General features: G+C 41.3%; 1 protein-coding gene across 2 annotated transcripts; it reads left to right on the top strand.

Annotated features, from left to right (window-relative positions):
* The first annotated feature begins 998 nt into the window (after positions 1-998).
* PTMS (parathymosin) lies at positions 999-9,573 on the top strand. Of its 2 annotated transcripts, none has more exons than XM_032213084.1 (5): positions 999-1,414; positions 5,190-5,258; positions 7,465-7,549; positions 7,647-7,714; positions 8,446-8,560. In XM_032213084.1, the coding sequence occupies exons 1-5, from the start codon at positions 1,367-1,369 to the stop codon at positions 8,527-8,529; spliced, it is 354 nt and encodes a 117-aa protein (XP_032068975.1). In that variant the 5' UTR covers positions 999-1,366; the 3' UTR covers positions 8,530-8,560. The 2 variants fall into 2 exon arrangements, with proteins under 2 accessions (XP_032068975.1, XP_032068976.1); XM_032213085.1 differs by lacking the exon at positions 8,446-8,560 and adding an exon at positions 8,596-9,573 and having other exon boundaries at positions 1,017-1,414.
* The last annotated feature ends 4,322 nt before the right edge of the window (positions 9,574-13,895 follow it).

Below are 13,895 nucleotides of genomic sequence, written 5' to 3'. Positions count from 1 at the left end.
GAATATGGCTGTCAAATAGACCAGTGTTTCTCAAGCTTGGCAGTGGACTTCAACTCCCACAATCCCTCAGCCAGCTTTGGGAGTTGGTCGACATATCTTCAAGCTGCCAAGCTGGAGAAATAGTGAAGTAGACCTTTATAATTTGGCTGCTATTTTCTAATTTGTCCAAAGCTGATATTTGGAAATTATCGGCTGAAGATGAATGGTATGGCTTTTGGATACTTAATAAAGCCATCCTTCTTAGATATTGTGGACTGGTTAGTGCCTGTTGATGGACAAACAGAAGAGTGGGAACTTTGCTTCTTTGTCCTCAGAAACATTGAAGACAACTATCTAGAAGTGGTTACTCAGATTATGATATTATTTATGATGTCATGTAATTTTTATACTCGATTATTCTTTGGTTTAAATCAGTTTAAAGTGATTATATCCTCTGGTTGCATACAAATTAGGCAAGATTGGCACTTACATTTTTAATGCAGTGTGACAGGTAACAAGTATGGCAGAAGTAAAGAATCCATGCATGTGGACTGTCATGAAGCCTTCACATCACTCCGAGCATACATACAAGGTTACTTAACACTGGTGCTTTGGCAAATGTGAATGTAATGTTTGATACTGGCAGAATCAATCCTTGGTTTAACAACACCAGTCCTCTCTGAGCATATGCAGAGAGCTGCTGAGTGACATTATGCAGCGCACAGCTGTAAAGTGGCAATATCTGGAAATGTTGCCACTGCAATAGGAACCCGGTGTTCTTGCCGGGACACAATCCTGCCGCATGTTTTGTCACAGTCAAGAATGGCAGACCGAAGGAGAAAAAAAAGTGCGATTATTCGTGATCGTTGGGTGGAAAGCAAAAAAGTAGGCGCTTAGTTAATCTGGAATAAATAACGCGGCGTAGTACAAAGGGCGTGTGCGATCGTCTGTAGGCGGTGCAGGCGAAAGAAAGGGCAAACAAAGGAACAGAGGACAAAGCATACACGGCAGCGTCCCCAAGGGCAGGAGCTCAGGTTCATGGCTCTCGGTGCAGCCCTGGACCGCATAATCTCCTTTAACCCGCCCGATAGATAATTATTTGCAAAGCTATCTTCGTTGGTTTTGCAAAACGCAGCGGTGCCGCTTCGCGAGCCGTTCTTTCCCGCTTGCCACTCGCTTCTTTCCCCTCTGCCTCTAATCTCTCCCCTCCCTCCCGCAGGCCCCTCCCTCCCCGCTCTCTCGTCACCGAGCCCTTTTTCTGGCACTGCCTTGTCGCGGGAGAGAAGGATTTTGTTCCTGGCGCTTGGGAGCAGAGCGGCGGCAGCTGGCAGGTCCCTGCTTCGAAACTGCATCTCGTCTGCCTAGCCTTATTCTCGCTGCTGCCAGGATGTCAGAGAAGTCCGCCGACGAGGCTCCGGTGGAGCTCGGAGCCAAGGTGAGACGCTCGGATCGAGCCGGTGGCTACGCGCAAGACCTGGGAGACCTTCGTCTTCCAAGCTCGGTCCATTCCGAAATCATCGCGGCGCGCCAAGACTCTTTCGGAAAGGCAGCTTCGGAAAGGAGAAGGGGGGAAAAAGAAGCGCTCGCCTTGCCTCCTTTCCCGCCGCCAGCCTTCTCCCGGGTCCGATTCTCCTGCCCGCTCCCTTCTCCCTCCCTCATCCTCCTTGCGCCCCGCGCGCGCTTCCTTTTTTGTTTCCTTGGAAATGGAGCAGCTCCTGGCTGGAGATTGGGGTCGAGAAAAGCTCCTGGCGCGCTCAGGCGGTGTGTGGGCTTCGGTCCTTCCAACACCCCCCCCCCCCGGGGAGCGCCCTCCTCTCGGTGCCATTAACCCCAAGCGCCCTTGGCTCCTTATTTATTTATTTTTGCCAAAGGTCCTTTGCCTTTGACAACTGGCGGCGGTAAAGGCAGATTCCGCCGAGATAAATCGTTCTTCTTTTGAAAAGCCCCGACAGGCAACAATGGTGGGAGGGGGGGATTCATTCTTCAAAAGCCCGCGCTCTCCTGGGCTTAGCGCTCAAAAGGTGCGCTGCTTGGAAAGGAGGAGGCCGATCCTCCCACCGGGTGCTTTGGAGGGCAGAGGAGGCTAAACCGCTTCGCTTGTATTAGAAAGAAAGCCGTAAGGCGGAGGAGCGCAACACAAAGCCAGGAAAAAAATGGAAGGCAATTAAAGGGCGGGGGTGCGCGCGGGCTCGCGCTTGCCTGCCAGGTTGCCAGCATATGCGTCCTTCTCATCGCCCGCTCAGTCTCTGGACTCCGGAGGCATCAGGTTTTAGGTATTGGCGGCTTCAGCGGTTCGACCGTTAGTAGCAGCATACTCTGTACATCTGTTCCGGAAACAGCGGGTGTTACTGGCGTTCAGCGGAGCAGAAAATGGGTTACCGGGCTTATTGTGTTCTTGTGAGGATGGTCCTCAAAGGATAAGACAAAACATCCCTCAGAAAAATCGCACAGGTCTTTGGGGTTGGGGAGTGAGATAGATAATACCAGAGGGCAGGTTTTCCCCCCTACCTTTTAATTTACATTCCATCAACTAGTTTGTGAATAAGACCCGTTTGAAATTAATTGAAGAGGAGGTGAAAAGACAAGTAAAAATAGTCAAATGTTAGTCACAATATTAGGCACCAGGAGTCTTGTCACTAAGCACTTCCATATGGAATGAAACACAGAGACTTTCGAGATGCAAAATCCCCAATATGTTTATTTGGAAGTAAACTGTGGGATCCAATGAGGCTGTGCTGTTCGCCTCCCTTGTGCCTTTACAGAGAAGGGCAAACAATGGCACAGGATACTTTTCCTGTTGGAAAACAGGGAGATAGATGGAAAATGCAGACAAACGGCAAACAGCTCGTGTTCCAGAGTTGAAGCTTGCACAATGTTTTTTTTTTAACCAGTTGAAAAGGAAAAGAAATAATTAATTGGAACAATCCTAAGAGCAGCCAGGGACATGGGGATAAAGGTTAAACATTGCAGAGGACTCAGCCTCGCTTCTGCTTTGTCTTTGCTGTCATGAAAACCAAAGAGAACTGGAACTTGGTTGAATAATTTTCCATATAGGGTAAGGCAGTGTTTTTGTAGCCCAGAACTATATGCTTAATTCTGTGCAATCGTTTCAGAAGGGGGACTGCCCTAGTGATCTTCTGTGTTGTTTCTTGTACCCAATTTAACAGCTTCCTTCAGAGATGAATTGATCTGAACAGTTATTTGCTGTTTTATAACTGGATGATGTCTATTCTATGATTTGTGTCTTAGTTTTTCATCCTGCACTGAGAACCTTTACATTTTAAGGCCATTGTGCACTATAATTTTGGACACAGACCATCCATGTGGGAATTCAGAAAGCTATTCTAAATAGCAGGATAGTGGGTACAGTGAAAAGGTAGTTGTTTTACAGAGAAAATCCAGAACAGGATCCATTATGAAGGCCCATCGGTTTTTGGAAGAAGAAGATACCAAGGAAGTTTCATTTGAGATTTGGATGTATTAAATAAAGCAGTTTGGAGGGAGACATGCAGATTTGGATGCTGTGGGTCTGCTACCCAAACGATCAATTCAGGTGAGATTAGCATGTAACTAGGCCAGAGTAGGCTCCCCTGTGGCTGGCAGGATCAGAAATATTATGTCTTCAAAAATAACACAATGCCCTCTAGTGGAAAATGACAGCTTGGAACCTTTCTCATCTATAAGATACCTTGTACCATTTTGTCCCATCCCCCCTTCAATCTTACACTGACACTTGCCTACACTGTAATTTTAGTTGTAGTTGCATTAAAGAGAACATGATTTATTATTTAGCTGGCCCTTGAAGGAAGTGATGTAGAATTTCAAGTTTTTTTTTAAAAAAAGACAGATTTCTTTTCTATAAATTCTCAATACAAAAAACAAAAGCGAATTGTAGAATATTTATGGGACATGTTTCCTGCCTTCCATCTCCCTCCCCCCTCCCCCCCTGTCTTAAATTTATACTCTATACACCTGATGGAATGATTCTGAGAGGCTTACAAAAATGATGAAAAGATAAATAACAAACAGTTAAAATTAATAAGAATGAAATAGAGACTAAAAAAAAACCCCAACGGGACAGATGGCTTGGGGGTGGGGTCTTCTCTCTTATCCTGTTAAGCACCTTTATCCTGCCTTTATTGTTATAGATAACTCAAGGTAGCAAACATACCTAATACTCCTCTCCTCCTATTTTCACCACTACCACCAACAAACCTGAGAGGTGGGTTGGGATGAGAGAAAAAGAGAGAGACTGGGCCAAAATCACCTAGCTGGATTTCATGCTAAGGCAGGACTAGAACTCACAGTCCCCTGGTTTCTAGCTGATGCCTTAACCATTAGACTAAGGTGGTCCTCATTGTTTCTGCCATCTCAATAAGCCTTTTTGATCATGTAAACATGTTCTTGGTTGATACTTGCAGAGACAATTACTGGAATACAGTTGAGTTACATGTTTGCTAAAGTAGCATCGTGTAGCACAAAAAGGGTTTGAATCTGCAAAGCTGCATCACAAGAATTACAGAAATACAAGAAAGCCACTTTCTGTATTGATATTCTTGCAAACATTTAGCAGTTCCTGTTTAGAAAGAAGTAATATTTGGTGTATATTGCTGAACATATTGGAGATTTAATGTTACTTCTAATGTACTACAACTTAAGAAGCAATCATAAGGTTTGTATTTATTTCATGAGATGTTACAACAGGTTGCAGATTTTATGCATCATTAAAGACAGCAGTATAAGAAATGGACAGAGCACAACCCTTTTGCAAGTTATTTTCCATACGGCCCAATTAAAAGAATGCTGATGGATTGGTGAATTCTGCCACATGTTTAGTGAAAGGTGCAATTTGGAGTGTATGTCTCAGTCTAGAGGTAAATTATGCAACAAGTACTGAATATTGACAAACCCTCAGTTGGATTTCAATGTGCCTTATCTTATCTGGGTTTTCTTATTTGTTACAGGTGTGAAAATGACAGGCATGTGCAATTTCAATGACATACTGTGATTTTTTAAAAAGTACAAAGCATCTCTCAAATGTTCTCTCATATAATGTGTAATCCTGGCTGCTTTTGCATTTCATTAAATGATCTTTAAAAAAAACAATTGCTGAGTCACTCCTTCAGCTGCTTCCCTATTTTGCAACATTTTTTTTATCATACCAGCCATGGTGAATGTAACATTAATGTAGTTTGCATCATCTCTTTCAGGAGCTGAAAGAGAAGAAGGAGAAGCATGAGGAGAAGTCTGCTCGCAAAGACAAGAAAGAGATCATAGAGGTAAAATTGGGTCTGCATTTCATGCAGGAGCCAGAGGTGAGCAGGTATGGCAAGAATGAGGCAGAAGAAAGAGGGCAAGGTGAGGAAATGCATGGGGTCTGCCCACATCTCACTTTTTTGATGGACCTTCTGCATTGCTTCTCGTGATCATTATTGAACCAAGCTATGGTGCTTGAAATGATGAAACAATAAACATAGTCTCTGAGTTGAAAAAGTTTTTTGGCCTAAAGGGGAGTGGCAATGCCAGCCATCATCTTTTTTTTGCTGCCAACTGATAGAGCTTTGGAGTTGCAAAGTAAAAGCATGCCTCTGAAAGCAGCATTGTGGTGCAGTTTCCAATCCCTCTTTTCTTCAATGAACTCTCCATGAGACCCTGAGAAGAGGTGGAATAGAATCTTATCAGCAATAGAAGACCCTGGAAAATGGACCAAACCAAAGAATGAACGGACAAATGTTGCAAAGTAGTTCCCATTGGCTCAGACTTCAGGCATTGCAGAACTGAAGACCTGGGGTAAAGGAGAGTCTAGAGAAGGCAATAAAAAGTCAAAGGGCCAGTGAGGCTTCCCAAGGTTTGCTCCTAGAATTCCAGTTGTGAGAAAAATTAGGAAAGAAGAGCAGGAACCATTCCCTTTCCCTCCCTTCATAACAAATAGCAGGTAGAAAAAGGGGCAGCCTAGATGTTTTTTAAATGCTGAGTTAGTTTTTCATAGATCTGTCATTCTTTTTTTTTCCTGGTAAGTACTTTGTGGTTAACAGCTGCACAGTTGGCAGACATTCCAAAATATGTGGCTTCTTTTGGCTTAGCTAGGCTGTCATAGGTCAGTTCTTTTGTTTCTGTATCTGTCTTTGGGAGCCGTGGAAGGAGTCCGTGCAGATGGCAGAACACAGAGGGCAAGTGAAATTACTGTTGGCTACCATAACCCCTTCGATGTCTTGCAATTTGCTTTGAAGAGAACCAGCGAATGAGCAGAGTTGTATAGGTATTGGGCTCAGAAGACATAATTTAACATTTGATTCTCAGAGTGGGCATGGGATGATTGCCTCCCTAGAAACTTTCTTGGTTTGGTATAGTATTGGTGGATAAAGTTGTTTCCCCCCTACTATAAAAATACATCCACCTTTCAGTGATTTTTTTTTCTCTGTGCAGAGAAATACAAAGACCGGAGTGGAGTTTGGAGAAAAATTATGGATACAAAAGCTCTATCCCTAATCTGTATAATCCAAAAGTCTTGGTGACAAGATAACTTGCACTCTATCCAAAATTAGATAAAAATGAAGAAGTCCCTAAGAGAAAAGGAGGAAGAAATACAAGGAAGACTTTCACATAATCTATTAAATATATATTGCTGCAAAAGACCACATTTACATAGTAGAGCATTTTGTTTCTAACTAGGGCTTATCACATATTTACCTGTATAGTTTACACTGTTACATATCATTCTTTTTTCCATCCTTCTCCTACTGCATAGTTCACAGTAGTGTCCCAAAACTTTGATTCAGCCTTTTGCATAATATTTATTTTTATCAGAGTAACCTATAAAAACAAAGATGAAGTGGAGTGCACAGTAACAAAGTTGGCTCCATAATTATAATAAAGCATAATTATAAGTAAAGCAGGTACTCAAAAGTGTTAGTCACAAAGTATTTGCTAGGAAAAACAATAATGACAAATCAATGAAGATCTGACCCAGCATTTGAAAATCATAATTAGGACTTGACATGTGGCTGAAAATCTTTCAAGTGATAATGTCAACAAATTTAAACGAAATATGTGTAGGCTCTTAGCAGTGAATCTGTTGTTAAAATGCCTAATATAGTGCATGGAATGTGCATGCATCCACTCTGATTCTTACTCTATCCCCATGCTGGCTTGCAAACTACTCTAGAAATGGATTTAGAATGATGAGTAAGATAACTTTGAAAAGCAAGAGAACTGTCAGTATAAGAAGACAAAAAAAGAATAGGTTCGTAGCACAGTCCTGCTGATGAAAATTAGCAGTTTTGGTGCTGAGGGTTGCTAAGAACTCCCAACTTCTCAAAAGAAGAGTGAGCTATATGTGTAATAGAATAATGGTAGCTATAATTTCAACCTGTCTTGGGGATAGGAGCTGAAATAAACAGATATAAATACAGCCAAAGTCTATTGGGGTTGGCTTTATGACCTGTTTGGCAGGTTGCGCTTATCATGTGACTTTCCTTTATGCAGGATGATGAAAATGGGGCTGAGGAAGAGGAAGATGATGAAGATGCAAATCCCGAGGATGTAGATGATGAGGATGAAGAAGATGAAGGTAAGAGCAAGTCAGCCACATAGTTCATATATTTTTGGTAAGTGAATTCCATGGGTAGATTAATTAGCATTGATTTACTCTTTGTTCTAATTCCAAGATGATGAGAATGAACGGGAACCAGATACACATGCAGTAAAACGATCTGCAGAAAAGAAGCAGGAAGAGGTGAGTAGGAACTTTGTTTAGTGTGTTCAGGAAAGCCTTAATAGGAATATACAGGGAAAGTGAGCAACACTACAGCACCTAAGTACCCAGGGGCTGATTCAACACTACATTGATTGAGTTATCAAATTTAGACACTGCCTCTCTCACTATGTAACTGACTCTGGACAGTTTACAATTTCCTTTGTATAAAGGCAACAGATACAATGATTGAGTATATAAGTATGTTGAGAAGTTTTGGACTAAAGTGAGTCTACATTTAGAATTTCTAGGGATTGCGGCAAGGTTTGTATCTGAAACTGCGGGCCTAGGCATGAACTAGAAGCTAACAAGAAGTTGCCCTTTTCCCCCACCCTTTTCATAACAATTTATGAAACCTGTTCTTAGGATACTGTGGAAATCTTAATTCCCGAAGACCCTTTGTACAAGTAGAATATAAAATGGAGTTAGACAATTTCTAACGTAAGGCAAGATTTTGGTGGCAGGTCCCTCCATGGAGATTGATGGCAGTGAACCTAGATTGTTCTTCATTCCACAGTCTTGCTTGTCTCACAGACTTGCTGGGTGGTATTGGCTATTTTTCCAACATTAGATCATAGCTTAAAATTGGAGGTGGCATCTGGAACCCAAAAGAGTTATTAATGTCAGGCAAGAAATTTAACATTATAGGCACAAATAAAGAAGATATATCTCTCTATGTGTCTTGTGGATCCACAGCAGTGATTATTTTACAGAAACCTCTGGGATTCACTTTCCAAATTGCTGGCTGGCGCAACCGATGCAACAGTTCTTTGATTTTCCACTCACCAATCAACTGAGTTAGAAGTGCCTGTATTAAAGCCAAAGTGTTTCTTATCAAATACATCCACCTTTTTCTGTTGAAGGATGAAGTTGACCCGAAAAGAAAGAAGACAGAAAATGGCTCTTCAGCTTGATCCTCTTGGCTCCATCTGCATCCTCTTCTCCGCTGTCCAACTATCCGCACACCTTCATTCCTCTGTCTGTGCAGGCAGCCTCTGTAGTGCTGTAGCTGCAGATGAGGAAGAAGAGGAATTCAATGTGCTTTCTGTCAAGAGGAAGCTGAAGGAAGCTCTTCTCCAGCTCCAAGATTTGTTTCCATATTACAGTGCTCTCTACAGTTTCATTACCCTTCACCCTCCATTCAGATAGCTCCAGTCTTTAGAAACATTGCTTCCTCCGATCTCTTCCCAGAACACCCTCACAATTGCTGCCTGAGATCCTCACGCCTCCTCAGCTTTCAACACCTCCTTGCAAACTCCTCCCTGCTCCCATCCAGCACTTCACCCCTGCCCATTCCTCTTGGCCCCTTCCACAACCTTGTGGAGTTTCTATGGTGCTGAAAGGGTTAAATCACATTTGGCACACAGGAAGTCCAGGGCAAGGGAAATCTGCCACGATGTGTTCCTGGGCTGTGCCTGTTCCCTTTCGATTGCAGGAAAAAAGTCAAAATGTAGTGATGGTGATGATGATAATACAGTGAAATGTGTTTTACTTAAAAAAATATTTACAGTTTTTAATTAATGCATTTTGTACAAATTTAAATGACAGGCAGCAAGCTGAATCTGGTGAACTTTTTTCTTCCTGGAGGCAAAGCTTGTTTTTAATGTGTAAAGTAATGTGTGATTCAGTGGTTTTTTTTCCCATTTTGGGTGTTTGTTATTTTTTAATTAGGGGACCAAAGTTTGATTTCTCCCTTGTTCCTGTCAGGTTCTTCGGTTGTTTTTCTTTGTAAATTAAAGCAGATCCATCTGCAGTATTTTCTATGGCACAGACATTATGAGGATGAGATATATAAATATATATATTGTTTAGCACTGTAAATAAAAAACCTTTCAAAAAGATTTCAGATAATTTTTGCTTTGGAAAAATTGCCATGCAGATGGCACAATCATCTGCATTCAGTTCAAGTCAGATCTAGTACACAATAATTTATTTTTCTTAAACTAACAAATGTTGCTAACTTAAAAATACATTCTATTCCTTGTTGACATTTAACCACTTCCCATTTGTAGTTACATTTTTAAAAGTTAGGGATAAAAGAGAGGCCATTGGTTTGATGATAGATTAAGATGGAAACACCCTTTAATTATTCCCATATGTGGGGAAAACCAGTCAGTGGTGGGGCTGAAAAATAATGGTACAGTAAGAACAAAAAATATTCTGTCAGATCAAAGACACATTTATTTCTGATGCCTTGTTAACTAATCCAGAGCTTTTGAAAAGCCTATAAGCAGCAGATAGGTATATGGATCTCCAACTTTTGTCGTCCACCAAATGGTTTTGAGATTATAGTATTTGAAGCTGATAGCTAGTAGTCACTGATACCTTCATTATGCATTTATTCTCTTTTATACTTCTCCAGCTTGGTTGTTAACCCTGATTTTTGGTAACAAAATCTGGAGTTTGTTATTGTGCAAAGAAAAATATTAGAAATTTAGGATTCTGGAGGAGATAAAGAAAAAAAACACCGTTTTCTTTACGCTGTGCATAAATCTATGGTAATTCTACAGGAGCCAAAAAGGGGTGAGAAAAGAGTTACACATAGTAACAGTAATAAATAAAAAACATGGTTTCAAAATACTTTGATAAAACTATAGTGGAGCTTCCTTTTGAAGTTTTTGTGATGACTTCGTAATTTTGTGAATCAGTTTTTCAGTGATCAACAATGATCTGTTACTGTAACTTTAGTATATGTGATACACATAGTGCTAAAAGTGAGCAGATTTTAGCCTACAGGTAGTCCTCAACCTATGACCACAATTGAGCCCATCATTTCTGTGGCTAAGCAAGGCAGTTGTTAAGTGAATTGGGCTCCATTTTGCAATCTTTCTACCAGTTGTGGTTAAGTTGTTAAGCAAAGCGGTGCAGTTGTTAAACAAATCTGGCTTCCCCCATTGACTTTGCTCATCTGAAACTGGCTGGTTAAGGTTGCAAATGGTGATCACAGGACCCTGGAGCAGCACAACTGCCAAAAATATACATGCCACCTGCTGAGCACCTGAATTTTGATCCTGGGACCATGGGGATGCTGCAATGGTTGCAAGTGTGAGATTTGATAATAAGTCATCTTTTCAGTGCTGTTCTAAATTCAAATGGTCACTAAGTGAATGGTTTTAAGTTGGGGTTACCTGAATATGCTTCCTTTATAGGGAAGCCTGTTGGCAAGCTTCGGGGGGGGGGGGGGGGATGGGGGGGATTACTATTTTATTAGATTGCAGTTCTATGCAAGTTACCTTGAGTTCCAGTTAATGGTTGGATTGACCATTGGGAAAGTTTTTACAGCATTGTTCTGTCTCTAGGTTGAATTACCACACATTCAACCAATGCAGTCGCAAGCATTTATAGGTTTGGCTGGAATCAGAGCATCATAATCCTGGAGAGGGAAACGGAACAAGTTGTACTGAACACAGAATGCGCAGCAGATGCCCCTCTAGAATTTACACATTTCCTGCTTAGAAGAAAGAATCACAGACTGATCCTCTAAAAAGGAGTTTGGACCATAAATGTGGGAAGGGATATAAAGGCAAGGAATAACTTGATGCCAATAATATTTGGGAGGATTGGCTATGGATAGGTAAAAGGGAATTCCTTGGGAGAGGTTTGGCATTAGAGGCATTGTACATGGACTGTACTGTAAATTATATGGAAGCCTCAATTCCTGGTAAGGGGTACGGTAAGATTTACAGGGGCCTGAAAGCCCAGCTGGGTGGACGCTACCAATTGATCTGAATAAAAGTTAAGCTGGCTCAGATAATTCTTCCCGTGAAATAAAATGCATGGGACCTGCTTTCTCAGCTGCTTACAACATTACATTTTAAAATGCCACAACAATCATATCACTCTGCAAAGCAGCTTCCAAATGACAAATAAAATAGATGTGTGGAAGAGTGTAAAAATGCCTAGGGGAGTAAAAAGGATTGGCTGGCCCTTAAATGGCACTCTGTTTTGTGAGTCTAGGGAAAGCTTTGCTGTTGCTACAAACTGGATCATAAGTGCCTTCACTGAAATCAAGAGGCCTGAGAAGAAAGGCTATTCCTCTCCTCCTAAAAGGATTAGCTCTGAATAGTGAGGCAGCCATTTTGGTTGCCATTTTGGTGGCCATTTTGGAGCAATGCTCTCACAGCATCAGCTAGGCTCATTCCTGTTTCTCTGCATGCATGCAGTTTGCTGCTGAAGTTCCATTTGGGGAAATATTCAAACATAACAATTTTTCTTAAATCTGAATTCACAGAGTTCCCCAAAGGTTGCCTTTCTCAAGCAGATTAGTACTGCAAAATGTAATTTCTGCGGTGCTCTAAATCGGTGTTTGGCAACTTTAAAATGGATGCACTTTAATGCCCAGAATTCCCCACCTGGTTTAAAGCTGTCAAAGTTGGGGAACACCGTTCTAAATGATCTTTCTTTAGTGATAACAATCAGATTGTGGAAGTTGCATATTCTGATTTGGGACTCTCTGTATCACAGTGCAACTGCCCATTACAGTAGAATGCTTATCTGATTCAGCAAATGAAAATTTATATGACTTGTGAATCAACTCTGAATATACAAAATGCATTAGCACTTTTCTAATTATTCAATCCAATGTTAAAGATAATGCCCTGTTCTAGGCCCACCTATATGATACTATATTTTTGACGGTGATTAAAAACCACTTTCCTACAGTTGATCCAAGAAAGCCTAGATATACAGTATGTGCATGAATTTGGTTCCCTTTGTTCCCTCTGGTGGCCACACTTAGCATTGCTCAGAACAGAAACCAAGGACAATCTCTGCGAAGTGCATGAATAAACTGGATTTAATTCAACTAAAATGCCTGTCTCAGGAGCAATCAATCAGGCAACCTTTCACAAGGCATTTTGCACTTAACCAGTGACATGAATCACATATGTGTAGTGCATCAATTTTAAAGAAGACATTCATGTTTTTAAATAAATGTTATTTCTATACTGCAGTGGCTGGAAAAGCTAACAAATCATTTACAAATTGATTCGGTTTATATATTACTCAAACTGTTGTTGTCATGACTTTTAACTAGTGAAATAGTGCATTAAAAGGCAACAATTTTTGAACCAAGGTACCTCATGGAGTAAATTACAGACTGAGTCCAAAATCTGGGACCCATAACTCCCAAAGGGAATGAAATTTGGGGGAGTTGTAGCTGCGCTACAACTTGTGATCTTCATATTCTAAGTTCTTTGACAGTTTCCCAGCCAGTCTTGTAAATCCCTCACTTCTTCCCACACCCAGCAGCAGCCACTTAATTGCCTGCAAGGAAGGGGGAAAGAAGTAAGAGAGGGAGAGAGAGGGAGCTTTCCAATGCTCCCTGCTAGAAGAAAACCCAACGGGGAAGCCACTCTAAAGTCACTCCTGTTCCCACTATAGGATGTATATTTTTAAAATGGACTGCAATATCCATGTAATCAGGAACAAGTCAAGGAGGGTTGGTCCCCCTCTCAATTGTTGGAAGAAATATCCATCTGGGTTCAGTTCCAAGTGGGGAAAAAGACACTGGAAACATGGAGGCTGTTTGGAAAGATGGTTTAATGGTGGACAGGATCACATGGGTTTTTTGGGTCATGGGCAAAATGAGCACATGGATGTTTGTGTGTGTGAAAGATTTATACCCTTTTCTGGATCCCACCTTGGAGCTTCCTGTTCCTGTGTAAAAAAAATGTACTTTGATTGGTTGTCAGATTTCATTCTTCTAGGAGAGGGGTGGGTGCTAACTTCCTACAACCAAAAATATGTGGATGGAACACATGTTATTGGCAAAAGATTAAAAATTAATCAGATCAGGGAGACTTGATGGGTGCTTTTAATTTTTCTGGTGCAAAGGGGAAGGTACAGATAGAGGCAGCAGAAAAGGATTCCTTCAGTGGCTCCCAAAAGGAGAGCTTTCAACCATGAAGGTCTGGCAGCCAGGGCAAAAGTTCTGGAAAGAAATTTACGGTATCCAATTTTCTATGCCGATTATTTTCAGATGTTTGATGTCAGTTTCTGTGAGCTTCCAGTCAGGTTTCAAGAAAGCACATATCCCAAAATTCTTCACAGCCATGGTTTTGCTTTAAATTACAGGATGCCCATCTCTAAGGGTTGTTTCTTGAACCTGCCCTAGCTCTTATTTTAGTGCATCCAGGATTTGTGAGTCCAAATTGAGGTTAGC

The sequence above is a fragment of the Thamnophis elegans genome, chromosome 3, assembly GCF_009769535.1.
Source record: "Thamnophis elegans isolate rThaEle1 chromosome 3, rThaEle1.pri, whole genome shotgun sequence".
Classification (NCBI taxonomy): Eukaryota; Metazoa; Chordata; class Lepidosauria; order Squamata; family Colubridae; genus Thamnophis; species Thamnophis elegans.
Note: the sequence above shows the minus strand (reverse complement) of the source record. Positions and strands in the feature narration are given on the sequence as shown.

What these genes read in the sequence shown, in the direction of transcription:
- PTMS (XM_032213084.1), top strand. Translation starts at nt 1,367, where the DNA reads ATGTCAGAGAAGTCCGCCGACGAGGCTCCGGTGGAGCTCGGAGCCAAG. An exon ending in ACAAGAAAGAGATCATAGAG is followed by an intron (nt 5,259 to 7,464) that starts GTAAAATTGGGT and finishes TCCTTTATGCAG; the next exon opens with GATGATGAAAATGGGGCTGA. An exon ending in CAGAAAAGAAGCAGGAAGAG is followed by an intron (nt 7,715 to 8,445) that starts GTGAGTAGGAAC and finishes ATTATTTTACAG; the next exon opens with AAACCTCTGGGATTCACTTT.